This window comes from Herpailurus yagouaroundi, unplaced genomic scaffold (genome assembly GCF_014898765.1).
Source record: "Herpailurus yagouaroundi ecotype Mexico unplaced genomic scaffold, PumYag 163, whole genome shotgun sequence".
NCBI classification, from domain to species: Eukaryota; Metazoa; Chordata; class Mammalia; order Carnivora; family Felidae; genus Herpailurus; species Herpailurus yagouaroundi.
This window is the reverse complement of record NW_024412404.1, coordinates 25,639,738-25,654,075: the sequence shown is the minus strand read 5'-3', so window position 1 is coordinate 25,654,075 and position 14,338 is coordinate 25,639,738. Positions and strand designations below refer to the sequence as shown.

Here is a 14,338-nt window from a genome sequence, read left to right as displayed (position 1 = left end):
ATTTGCTTCTTTATGCTTTTCTATGTTTTCCAAAGTTTCTGCAATGAGTGCATAGTTTTAGAATTAGAAAAAAAGTTTTTTTAAAGGGAAACAACCCTTCATTGTAATAGGTTTGTAACTTCTCTATCTACATGAAGGAAAGAGTGTGTGGTCACTTACCTGCTGTGTGTCCCACACTGGATTTCCAGTAGCTGAAATGCACATCTCAGAGACACGTGTACATACACTAACTTGCTATAAAATCTCACCAGACATGTGACTTTTGACACACAATACCGCCAGAGCAGAGTATCACAAAACACATCACTAAAGTATACTAAAATAAGGTTATTTACTTAAAAATGATACATTGGATGTAATCTATATATAGAACAAAGCAATTAATGGTAAACTTAATAAGGCACCTTTTAAACCAGATGCTGTACAAAATACATTTAGTGTGTTACATATCAAAGATGAATCTATATTTTTGGTGTTTTACAATTGCATAATAAAACTGCTTGTTTTTAACCCTTCTTTTGAGGTCTATGTACAACTTCCCTAATTAAGCTATAATGATATTTTCATTTATACAATATATATACTACATTTTAGTTTTTAAATGGGCAAGGACAATGGTCACTAAAAGAGCTTAAATAATTCCACTGAAAGCATAGTACAGAGCACAAGCTACAATTACAGTAATAGATTTACTCCTTTGCAAAAGCAGTATTCACATACTTTCCTTACGGGATGATCATCACACGTGGCTTCACGTGCTGCCGGCCGGAGATTTAATTTGGTGTTTATGCACAAGTCAGCTCTGTGCGGTTTTCCACTGTAACTCTCATAACAGCACTGAGGCAATACGATGAACTGCTACCCTATTTTAACACCTGACCCAAGCAAGTAATAAATACCACCCCTTTCGACAGTACAAGAGCTACAACAATCTTTTTTAGAAAATCAATTAGCATTTCTCCTGTTGAGGTTAATTTAGGTATTTGGAACATTTCCAAACAATGTGTATGAAAAGAAACATAAGTGATTTAATTTATAACATCTTGCCTGGAATAAATAATTCCATATCGAATTTGATCTTGGGCCAGTTTAAGAGATACATGATTTTTTAAAAGTTGTATTACATTTTTGTCCTAAATAGAAGTAAAACGTATGAAAGAAAAAGGTACTGAGTATTTTTAGACTGCATAAATAAAAAATCTGGCACATTTTGTAAAACATAATTTTCAAAAGCTATAGGCCACTCTCTAAGTTTAGGGACACTTCTAATGTTGACCGAAATATCTTTTGTGAAGACATTTCCAGAGAAATTAGATTCAAGCTAAATTGTAAGTGGGGCCAAATAATGGCTCCTGGGGTTTTACAAATTATTAACTATATAGTACTATGTAATACTTCCTCTTAGTCTTTAAATATTTCACTTACTGGATGAACTTAGAAATTTAACAGTGAGAGTAGGAAGGAGAGAAGAAAATAAGTTTCATGCATATTTTTTGGACTTTAGTATTTCAAATATGGCATCATTTGCTTTCTAAAGAACATGCTATCTTAGAAAATATTTTAACTGAACAAGCCGCTGAAGTTAATTCTTGATACCACTTTTCATAGATTTATTAAAAAAAAATCATTATAGTGGTCTACTTATATACTATCTGTAATTGTCTGCTCTCACACACTATTTTAACATCACTAAGAATAGAGTTTGCCTTTCTTTACATACTTTGTTATTAAGATGACAAATAATTTCCAAGATATATAGTTTATCCAATAAAAAATAAAGCAACCTTAGATTACGATCAGAGCTCAGAATTGTTCTTAAATCACATGGCAACATGGATTAGAATCGGTCAGTACAGACACAGGGAGAACATTCTGAAAGAGCACGTTATTGCATACTATCAATATATACATTTACTGATTTTGATGAACACTTCAAACTTTAATTATGTTAGATGAAAATTACTAAGCTTAGTCAAAACTATTCAAGAAAATCTCAAATTTGTGAAGTTTCATGTATAAATAAGTAAGAGTTTCATCCTTAAACGCCAGTCAGATTTTTGGTAATGGATGGATACGTGCTCTGATTCCTCCCCTTTAAAGGTTTTTAACTATGTTGTGATATAATCACATTTATTTTATGTTACATTCAAAAAAAAACTATTCACTTTATGCACCAGTGAGCTGTTTGTTCAGGATAAGACATTAACAGGAAAAAGGCATTACAGAAGTGTAAGTTTAAGTAAATCAGAATTATTCCTTGGGATAACAAGGCATGCATAAAATATGTTGCATTGTACTGAATAATAGCTCTATGAATAGACACAGGTAATGGCTACAGACATTTCATAGTCTATAGTCATATCACTAGATACTGAGCTTTTTTTGCCTGACTCTTCATTGTCATCACAAGTTATGGAACAGAAATCATACAACCAAAAGTCTCAAATGATTTAAATGCCCAAAATAGTTGTTGGTAAGTTTCTGTCAGCCCTGAAATAGAAACTTCTAATTGGAGGATCCCTTCACAAAGAAAACATGAGATGACAGCATCTTATTGAAAGTCTATGCCTGAAATAACAAAGTCCTAGATTTGATATATGCTTTTGAATGCATTAATTCTGAAAATTTATATGTAGTTCTACTTTATAACTTCTTTTTTTTCTGATGATCTCTTAATTTTTTTCCCTTAAGAATGGGATATGAGGTACACAGGAGCTGGTTGCTACAGTATACATGTATGTACATATATAAAATATGGTTGTAAAGGAGGTGTTTTGCAAATAAAGCATATTACACACAAAATATAAATAACTTCCCTTTTAAAAGTTACTGAGAATAAAAAATATAGAACATGGTTATAGGCACTTACATTGCTATCAAATGCAGTAATTAGTAGTTCACTTCAATAAGAAGTGTTTTTCTTTAGAAGGTTCATGGCATTGGAAGTTCCAACTTTGGATAAGATGATTCTCAGGACAAAAGTAAGAATTACCAAAAAGAAAAAAAGAAAAGAAAGAGATGGAAAGAAGGGAGGGAGAGGAGGGGAGGGGAGAGTAAGCAGGTGGGGAGGGAGGGAGGGAGGAAGAAAAAGATGGTAATGAAAGGAAAACAGACCAAATTTACAGACACTTTAAACTTCTTTTGGCCTTTGTATCAACTTTCATGTTAAAAAATAAAGTTGGCAGAGAAGCTTGCTCACTTGCAAGGTAAATAAATGGCTTTTATGTGATTGGAGAATCTTGGTCAGATAATGCATTTTTAAAGCACAAAACCAACAGCCATCAATATCTTCCTGTGCATCCATAAATTCTTTTCTTCTAATTCGAATGGCAGCAGAAGAATCCTGGTGTGTGTGTGTGTGTGTGTGTGTGTGTGTGTGTGTGTGTGTGTATGCGCGCGCGTGCACGTGTGTACACACCACCATCAAAGCATGACAAACTATCATAAACTAAGGAGTATCCCCAACAGATCATAATCCATAGGCTGTTTACAAAGGTGGGATACAAACAGATTAAACTTCCTCAGGTAGAAGGCAAAGTGTGTATTTCTCCATCTCCGCTGAATTCATTTGTCTTCTTAAGGCTTTCACAGAAAGCACCATTTTATGAACAGGGAATTCAGTACCCAGAGTCTGGAGACTTATTAATCAGGATTGAAGTCTTGATGTAGTTCATAAAAACCCAATTAAAAAAAAAGGCATCAAAAACCACATTTAAAATAAAGCCGTCCATATATAAAGAACAAAGTGTTTAGAAGTTCCCAGCTTGTATTCTACAGAGTACTGAAAGGTTTAATATTAGCAGCCAGTGAAGGTGTAGTGAGGAAAGAGTCTGAGAACCAAGTTAGCATCCTTATTCTACTCTAATTCCACCCATTCCTTGGGTGAAAACAGTTCCTGCAGTCTAGAATTTCTCCTCAGGACCGTTTATCAAATCTTTACATCCTGGGATTCAACCATCTTGGCAAGTGTCTTCTTGATTCTCAGAGCTGTAAGTCTGGAGGCTGGATTATGGGCCCAGCATTCTGACATGAGCTTCAAAACTGCTCGTAGACACTGAAAAGTAAAGACAGTGTGGTGAGTACATGAAGATCTTTGACGACACTTACCAACCACTTCAGGGGACGGAGCTCTGCTTACTTCATCACTGTTCCATCGATTGGACACAATTGGCCGCAAACGTTTGACACACACAACCTCACGCATATCTTCGTATGATGGATCATTGGGTACCATATTGTAATAAGGCAACTGGTACTCTTCTACTATCCCTGTAGGGAGTGAGAAAACACAGTGGGCACAAAAAATGTCAACATACTCAGCATCTCTTACTCAACTATGGGAGTTAAAACAGATTCCTACACAAAGAAGAAAAGAATTAGAGTAACTGATTCACTTTTAACAGTAAATGTATGTTCTTCTCTTTTTCCTGCCTAATTATTTTCTCTACCTCCATCTGGGTAGGGTCCTATGAAACTTATGGACTTAGCTATGTATATCCCTTAAAAAAAGTAAGGTGAAATGCTCATTTACCTTTTTAGTCTAATTATTTACATACATATTTGTTCTTACTAATGAGTGCAGTTTTTATTTTTTGTTCTACAGCAGAAAGACAACATGATTTGTGGGGAGTAGTGAACATGGCAGGCCTGAGACTGCTGTCCTGAAAAGGCCTGCGTAGAGGGCTGGTGCTGGGCCAGTGTCTGGGAACTTGCCAGGTAAACAGTCCCCTACACGCATATAAAACTTTTCCTAAGTGATAAGGTCGCTCACTGTGCCTAGACGGTTTGTGCGAACAATATGGTTTATGCTGAACACCTGTTCTCGTTCTAGGAGTTTGGAATTCTGGTACTTGCTAGGTGGAGGGTGCCCATGTAACCTGGCTCTAAAAATATCTTTGGGTACTAGGTCTCTCATGAAGTTTCCTAGATGACAATATTTCACAAGTGTCCTAACTCACTGCTGGAGGGATTAAGCACATCCTGTGTGACTCCACTGGGAGAGGGCTTCTGGAGGCTTGTGCCCGATTTCCTCTGAACTTTGCTCCGTGCACTTTTCCCTTGGCTGACTTTATCTGTATTCTTTCACTGTAATAAATCTTAGCTGTGAGGACAACTATATGCTGAGTCCTGTGAGTCCTTGTAGTGAAATCACAAAATGTGGCAGTGGCCTTGATCCCCAACATATATGACATCTAAGTTATATAAATGGAGCTGTTGCTTTTTCAATAATGAGGATATAAACATAACTGGAACCACACTAACTAGTCTTACCTCCTGTGATACAACGACGAGCCATTTCCCAAATGATCAGGCCAAAGCTATAGATGTCGGCCATTATGTAGGGTTGGAAATGGTTTTTATTCAAGCTTTCATCCAGCACTTCCGGAGCCATGTAGCGTTTGGTGCCCACCCTGGTATTCAAGGGCACGTCAACTTCATTTGTGTCGCTGAAACAGAGACAATGTTCAGGTTGAGGGTCAGGAACAAAACAGTTTATCTACATGTGTAACACACACACACACACACACACACACACACACACACACATCCCATACATAAATATATAAAAAATAAAATTAAAACAAAACCTATCTACCTACCTACTTAATATCTCCACATTCCCTTAACAGAATTCCTTGGGGCCAGATAGACTTTAAAAGTTAGCATTTTCCAGATTTTAGAACAGTAACATAGCCCTTAAATATGTTACATATCAAGTTTTGTCACCAAACAAGTTTAGTGCCTCTTTAAGAAAAACGACAGTACTGAATATAAGAAAAAGTGGTAGATAATTATATCCCAGAACAAGTGAATATGAAACTAAACTGAGAGGAATCATTTGTTTTTACCATTCCCACATGATAAACTCAGTCTCTGTGACACAGGATTACATTTTCTTCTTCTTTATGGTTCCAATCCACTTAGTTCTGTTGTGAGTAATGTTTACATAATCATATTGACAATCAGTAATAAATGATGTTTATTGGTTTTTCAAATCTTGGACTACATTTTAGAGCTGGAAGACATGAATGCTTTGTTGCTCAGGCCCCCAATTTTGGCAGGTTCTGGAAACTACTCTGAAGCTGAGATTAATATAATGTATTTTAGGTTTTCTTTTTTTTTTCTTTTTTCTTTTTTTTACATTTATTTATTTTTGAGAGACAGAATCCGAAGCAAGCTCTAGGCTCCGAGCTGTTGGCACAGAGCCCGATGCGGGGCTCAAACTCACAAACCGTGAGATCATGACCTGAGCCAAAGTTGGACGCTTAACTGGACTGAGCCACCCATGAGCCCCTATTTTAGGTTTTCTTAAACAGCACCTGATGAATAGTTGAGCCAGTGAACACTACAATGGCAAAGAACAACAGGATCAGAAGACTGTAACCACTAGGGAAGAAGATTTCAATTTTAATATTAATTTATTACAGACGGACAGATGGAGTACTTTTATTTTATAACCTGAAAGGAATTCTGAAATGTAAATTGCCTGCTCTTTCCTAGAGTTATAACAATATGAAAATAGTTTCAATGGTTTCCTAAAAATTTGGTAATTCTATTTAAAAAATACTGACAATTTCAAATGGTGATGGAGAATGGTATACTGTTGTGGGAGTGTAAAGCAATGCATGGCCCCTGAAGGGGCAGCCTGCAATCACACTATCCTTTGACAGGCACCTACTCCTTGTTTAGCCTCCTCTCCAGGAATCCACCACAAACAAATACTTGTACAAGTGTTCGAGGATATTATAAATGGGTAAAATACAATGTTTATTAAAGTATTTTTTAAAAAATAATAAAATACAGACAACTTTGATGCCCATCAGTTAGGTCATAGATGAAATAAACTATACTACATCTATATAATGGAAAACTTTGTATCAGCACTGTGAAAAAGAATGAAGCAGGGGTGCCTGCCTGGACGGTTCAGTTGGGTAAGCATCCAACTCTTGGTTTCAGCTCAGGTCATGATCTCACAGTTCATGAGTTAGAGTCTCACACTGGTTCCACGCTGACCGTGTGGAGCCTGCTTTGAATTCTCTCTCCAGCCCCCTGCCCTTCCTCCACAAGTGTGTGCATGCCCTCTCTCAAAATAAATAAATAAACTTTAAAAAAATGAAGCAGAGCTACATAAACTGAAATAGAATGATGTCTAAAACAATAAAAAGCAGGAAATCAAGAATTATGTACGGTAGGATGCAATTTTTGTAAAAAAACAACAGAAAAACAAAACACCAAGACCAAAAAATCCCCACTATTTCTTTAGAGAAGTAAGTACAAATACGTGTTTGGAACTCCACTATCCTGAATCCAAACAGGCAAATATCTTTTGGAGATTAAAATGACTTCAAAGCAGCAGGCAAAGAACCACTTACCTATTGAATTTAACAGCAAGGCCCAGGTCAGCAATACAGCAACTTCCATTTTTCTTAATGAGGATGTTTTTGCTTTTTAGGTCTCGATGAGCAATTGCAGGCTTTCCTTGGGTGCCATAAATTTCTGTGTGGAGGTGGCACAGACCACAGGCAGCTGAATAAGCCAACTTGAGCAGGGCTCTGGTGTCTAGTGTGGCACATTTCAGGAAATCATAGAGAGATCCGTTTTCATGGTAATCAGTAATCAAATAGAGCTGAGTCCAGGAGCCTGTACCTTTAATGTCTGCTGCTATAAAACCTGTTCAATTGATGAGTTGAAAAGGTTAGTTATCGGAGGTGTGTAGGAAGAATAATGAATGTTCATTCAGGATACAGAGAATAACCTAGGCATCATGTACAGATAAAAATTTAATTTGCCTAACAAAATCTCTTGAATGTGTTACCAAGTTTTTCCTGCCATTTATACACACACCTCTACAATTCTGTAATACTTTTAAAATAATCTTAATGATAATCATGAAAACGACAATTATATCACTAAGAAAAAGATCACATATCAGAAAATAACCTGGGGGGATGTTATCCATATACATGATTCTCTAAGCATGAAGAACTACAAGAAGAAGGAATGTGGAAAAGCTCTGAAATTGAAAAGTGGACACATTACAATAATAAAGTTAAAATGTTCAACTAAGAGTCTGCTCTTAATTAAACCAACTCCCAATTGTCCATCAAGCCTCATCGCATCTGCCTTTCCGTCTGGCTCACTGACAAGCAGGTCCACGATACTAGGCTCCTTTCCTTCTTTTTTCTTGTCCTCTTTCCCTTCAGAAAAATGTCAGTGAGTGCTGGGTTGAACAGCATTGCCCTCCCCCCCATTTCAACTCATGTCCACTTGGTACCTGTAAATGTGACCTTATTTGGAATACGATCTTTGTAGGTGTAATCAAATTCAGATGCGGTCATATGACATCAGGATGCACCCTAACTTAATGACCAGCATCCTTACAAGAGGAGGGAAATTTGGACAGAGACACACAGGGGAGAAGGCCGTATGACAACAAACAGCAAGAGTGTGATCTCCAAGCCAAGAAATGACAAAAATTGCTGGCAATCACCAGAAGCTGGGAAGACAAGGAAGGGGCCTCTCCCGGAGCCTTCAAAGAACATGGCTCTGCTGACACCCTCGCTTTAAACTTCTGGCTTCTAACTCTGGGAAATAAATTTCTGTTGTTTTAAGCCACCCAGTTTGTGGTAATTTGTTATGACAGCACTAGGAAACTAATAGTTAAGTGTCTGGAATACTTGTGGCAATGCGCTATGCACTCTCGAAATTAAAGGGTAGGGAAATAGTAGCTGAAAAGTCAGGAAAGCTAAAAGGAGTCTATGTACCCTACTGATCAGATCATACCTAAATTATTTTTCTACTTTGTAAATGAAGGTGGGGGGTAGTTTAATTTACAAAAGGCAAAAAGGTACATATAGTTAAAGTTATACTAGAAAACTGCTTAAATTACCTTTCAAAAACTTGGGTTTTGTTACTGTATGAGTAAGTCCAATAAACTAACACTACTTCCAATTTGAAACTCACTCTTGTTTTCTTAGTTGGACAGTAAATAAAGTGGTTGGTGGGCATTCAGGATTGTTTTGTACTTAAACTGTTGTATTCTCCTGGGTCTCCTTCAGCCAAACACACATCAGCGAATTCATGTATATTTTCAAAGCCCATGTAGCGGGGTTCTATCTGCACCTCACTAACCGTGTCAGAGTATAGAATCGACTGAAACCGAATGTGTACCCACCAAGTATGTTTTCATGGCGCATCAGCACTGTCTGATAGATTTCCGTTTCTCGAAACCAGCTAGCTTCTTCAGTGGTGAAAAATACTTTGACTGCCACTTTTTCACCACGCCATTTACCCATCCATACTTCTCCATATCGGCCTTTACCGACTTGCCGGACCATCTGAATCTGTTTGGCAATAGTTCGCTGCACCTTCATAGAAAAAGGTAAAATGTTTGTGGAGTTCCTGATGAAAGGAACCTACTAAGACTGAGAAAGTGGTCTGATGGCCCATCCCAACAAAAAGGATGGGATGTACGACCAGTCAATAGCCCTGTTAGAATTTATAACATATTTAAAAGTAGATGAAACAATGCACAACATATTTTGTGAAATCACACACTAACAGATTGGTCAATGTGGCAGACCATTTGCAAAAATGGTCAAAATAATTCCACTCCTAGTCCACACCCCCTTGGGTAGTCTCCTCCACAGACTCTGGGCATGGCCATGTGACTTGCTCTTGGCAACAGAACAACGTGATACAAGTGGAGACCTGAAAAGTGTCTGTGCTCTGGGGCTTGCCCTTTCTTGCTGAGCTGGGGAACTCTGTGACTGATGAACGATACCACGGGAAGCCCTGGCCATGTCTGGGAGCATCCAGCTCCAGCCGGGCAACTCTAGAGAAGGAACTGTCCAGCAGACCCACAGAATCATGAGGGATAATAAATATTTATTGCTCAAGCCACTAAGCTCAGGGTGCTTCATCATGCAGCAAAATCCAAATGACAGTTACCAATCTTCCACTCAAGTCTGGAAGACCCTACGTGATCTGGCTCCCACCTGACTCTCCAGCCTCATCATCTGCTATAATCACCCACCCACCACCCCTCTTATTTCTCTTATTTCAGCTTTCAGAATTCACTTAAGGGTGTTATTTCTCTGTGGAACACCTTCATAGCACACGCATACCTCGCAGCTGCTACACTTCTCACAATTATAATTTTATTATTATGTATACATGTATTTGTTTGAACTCTATTCCTTTCTACTCACAGAATATAGGGATTTGTTTAGGGCAATACCTAAAGTACAAGTATTTTCATTAATTTTCATTGAATCAAAGATGCACACTGATTGCTACCTTTCATTTTCAGAAGCACTAGTGGTCATTCTAAATTAATAAGAACCCTAAGGTCCACGTTGGAAATGCAGTTAAAATGGACTAGATTTTGTGTATACCTAAACTGACTTAACTTTATGTATCATTTATTACAGAATCCTTTTATAGTTTTTAAAGAAAGTCAGGATTATTGAGGCATAATTTACATACAACAAAATCTACTCTTTTTGAGGACTGTGTTTTGACAAATGTATACAGTAATGCAACCACCAACACCCCAATTAAGATATAGAACGTTCCCAGGACCCAAGAAAGTTCCCTCCTGCCTCTTTAAAGTCAACCCCCCCCGCCAAGGCGCTGGTATCACTGATCTGTTTTCTTTCCCTACAGTTTTGCCTTTTCTAGAATATCACATAAATGAAAACACACAATATGTAGTCTTTTGTCTGGCTTTTTCCACTTAGCATAAAACACTTTGAAATTCATCTGTATTGTTGCTGCCTGTATCACTAGTTTCTTTTTATGGAAGAGTGGTATTCCACTGTATGAATATACTATGATTTGTTTATCCATTTACCAGCTGATGGATTTGGGGGCTGTTTACAACCCTATGTCTTACAAACAAAGCTGCTGTGAGTCTTCATGTGGGCACGTCTGCATATCTCTTTGGTAAATACTTAGTGGAAGAACTTTCACTGTATAGAAAGTAGAAACTTTTCAGTCAACTGTCAACCTGTTTCCCAAAGTGGCTGAAATATTTTCATTCCCATCAGCAATGTATGAGGTATCTAGCTGATCTATATTCTTTTCAGCACTTAATGTTCTCAGCCTTAGCCACACTAGTGGATGTGCAGTGTCTTACTTTAATGTTTAATTTGCATTTGCCTGATGCTGCTGAGCACCTTTTCATGTGCTTCTTTGCCATTCTTTTATCTTCTTTTGGGAAGTATCTGTTCAAAATTTTGTCCATTTTTAAAAACTGGGTAGCCTTATTACTGAATTATAAATGTTCTTTATACATGCTGCAATAGAAATTCTCTCAGATCTGCATTGTCAGTTTGTGACTTATTTTTTCCTTTGTTTAAGTGTCTTCTGAATAGGAAAAGTTTTAAATTTTGAGAAATCCCAATTCACCGGGGCGCCTGGGTGGCTCAGTAGGTTAAGCATCCAACTCTTGGTTTTGGCTCAGGTCAGGATCTCACGGTTTCGTGAGTTCAAGCCCCACGTTGGGCTCTGCGCTGGCAGCACAGAGCCTGCTTGGGATTCCCTCTCCTCCCCTCTCTCTCTGCCTCTCCCCCACTTGCACTGTCTCGGTCTCTCTCAAAATAAATAAACTTAAAAAGAAAAAAAAGTCCAATGTATCATTTAAAAAAATGATTCATGCCTTTTGTGCGCTAAGAAACCCTTGCTTAACCCAAGGTCACAATGATTTTCTAAAACATTTTCTTTGAAGGGTTTTATACTTCAACTTTTACATTTAGGTCTATGAACCATTTCAAAGTAATTTTGTATTTGGAGATAAGGGTTGAGATATACTTTTTGGCAAACGTATGCCCAATCTTCCCTGCACTGTTTGTTGAACAGACTGTCTTCTCCCCACTGAATTACTCTGGCACCCAATTCAAGTGATGTTTGTATCCATTTCTATACTCTCCATTCTCTTCCACTGATATACATACTTATATGTAAGGATCACACTGTGCTGATTATTGTAGCTTTATAGTAAGTACAGAAATCAGGTAGTGAATCTTTATTCTTTTTCCAAATTGCTTTGACTCTTCTACGAGGTCCTTTGCATTTCCGTATAAATGTTAGAATCAGCTTATCAATTTCTAAAAAGTTTGCTCTGATTTCATATTGAATGCAAACTATAAATCAATTTAGGATCATTGAAATTTTAATACTGCATCTACTGATTCACATACAGTATAGACATCTCCCTTTATTTAGGGTTTTGTTAATTTTTTGGCAATGTTTTCTAATTTTCAGTGCACAGGTCTTATATACATTTTGTTAAGCTTATTCTAAAATATATGATGTCTTTTAAAGCTATTTTAAATGATACTGCTTTAAAATTTTTAATTCCTGGGGTGCCAGGGCAGCTCAGTTGGTTGAGCGCCTGACTTCAGCTCAGGTCATGATCTCACAATTCATGAATTTGAGCCCAGTGTTGGGCTCTGGGCTGATGCTCGGAGCCTGGAGCTGGCTTTGGATTCTGTGTCTTCCTCTCTCTCTGCCCCTCCCCTGCTTGCACGCTCTCTCTCTCAAAAATAAACATTAAAATACATTTTTAAAAATAAAACATTAATTCCTAACCACTCGTTGCCAGTGTACCTAAATTCAATGATTTCTGTATAGTGACCATATATTCTGCAACCCTGATAAACTCATTTTATGGTACCATCCTTGAGATTTTCTATGTAGATATCATGTGGTCTGCATATGAAGATAGTTTTACTTTTACCTTTCCAATTCAATTACAGAATTCAATAAATTTAAAAATCAGAGATCAATGTATTTAAACAAATGCAATTAAATTAAAAATATATCTGGATCTCTAGTACTTGTTAATTTGAAATAGTTATACTTCTCCCAGCCAATGAGTTTAACCTTAGATGGAAAGAATTTATATCTGATTCCTCTACAAGTTGGCTGTTAAAAGCAAAACTTGAGAGTTAACTCTAGCATTTATATAGCGCCTCATGATCACGTTTTCCCCCCTAATTTTGTTTGAGACTCTATCTTAATTGCCTGTTCTATTTTTCTTGTTTCATACTTTTTTTTTTTATTTATATATGAAATTTATTGTCAAATTGGTTTCCATACAACACCCAGTACTCATCCCAAAAGGTGCCCTCCTCAATACCCATCACCCACCCTCTCCTCCCTCCCACCCCCCATCAACCCTCAGTTTGCTCTCAGTTCTCAACAGTCTCTCTTGTTTCATACTTCTTGTTGTTAACTGATTTCTCCTTGCATTACGGTAGCTATCTTTCTAAATAAGAAGGGAAAAAAATGTGTGTTTAGTAACGTTCCCTACTCTGTAACAAATACGCTGTGTATGATCATATGAGGGCAAATTCTGTATCAATAAACATTTGTGTTTGTATGACATTTTATCTTACCAATAAGGGTAGTCCAGATCCACTACCAGAACTCTGTGACTGGTCAATAAGGTCTTTTAATGATTCTCCAACCGGAATAAATGCTTCATCTTGTTCCAAATCACGATTGTAACGACGTCTGCTTGAGATGCTCTTGCAATAATGTCTTTTGAAAAAGCAGAAAATAAGCTACATTAAAATTCTAAAACTATAAAATTCTAGCGTTAAGAAAAATGTTGAGGTTGTCGACATCATCTTTCCTTTAGATAGGATCACATCCAAATTAGTCTTACAGGATAATATATTCTCTGTTAAAATAATATCCAGAAATGGAGCTTGTGAAGTAGAGTTCTATATATATGTTAAAATGCAATTTTTTTTCTACTTAAAGAACATCCTTTAACATATTTTGTGGTCCAAATCTGCTGGATATGAATTCTTTCAAGCTTTTGTATGTGTGTCTTTAGTTCACCTTCATTTTTTTGTTGTTTATTTATTTAGAGACAGAGACAGAATCCCAAGCAGGCTCTGCACTGTCAGCACAGAGTCCCACACAGGGCTCGATCTCATGAACCTCGACATCATGACCGGAGCTGAAACCAAATACTTGAAACACTTTCAAGTATTTCAAATACTTGGAAGTATTTTCTCTGCATATAGAATTCTAGGTTTATGACTTTTTACCCCTTGAGTACTTTAAAGATTCTGCTCTATGCACACTGTTTCCCCTGAAAAGTTGGCTACCATCCTTACCCATCTTCCTTTGCACCTAATCTGCCTTTTCTCTGGCTGCAATTAAGATTTTTTTCCTTTATCACTGGTTTTGAGCTATTTGATAATGATGTGCCTTGGTGTAGATTTCTTTTTGTTGCTTGTACTTTGGCTCTATGGGTTTACAGTTCTAATTAAATTTGAAAAAAATGTGGTCATTATTTTAAAAAATAATTTGCTCTCTC

The 14,338-nt window shown here is 37.1% G+C and overlaps 1 protein-coding gene across 1 annotated transcript in view; it reads right to left on the bottom strand.

Annotated features, from left to right (window-relative positions):
* Nucleotides 1-312: 312 nt before the first annotated feature.
* Nucleotides 313-14,338, bottom strand: part of BMPR1A (bone morphogenetic protein receptor type 1A) — a 139,638-nt gene continuing 125,612 nt past the window's right edge. The window contains exons 8-13 of the mRNA XM_040485636.1: nucleotides 13,404-13,548; nucleotides 9,176-9,368; nucleotides 7,374-7,671; nucleotides 5,272-5,447; nucleotides 4,139-4,269; nucleotides 313-4,054 (exon numbers count right to left, since the gene is read on the bottom strand). Of these exons, the coding sequence (XP_040341570.1) occupies nucleotides 3,929-4,054; nucleotides 4,139-4,269; nucleotides 5,272-5,447; nucleotides 7,374-7,671; nucleotides 9,176-9,368; nucleotides 13,404-13,548 (1,069 nt within the window). The 3' untranslated portion in view covers nucleotides 313-3,928. The remainder of the gene's footprint in view (nucleotides 4,055-4,138; nucleotides 4,270-5,271; nucleotides 5,448-7,373; nucleotides 7,672-9,175; nucleotides 9,369-13,403; nucleotides 13,549-14,338) is intronic.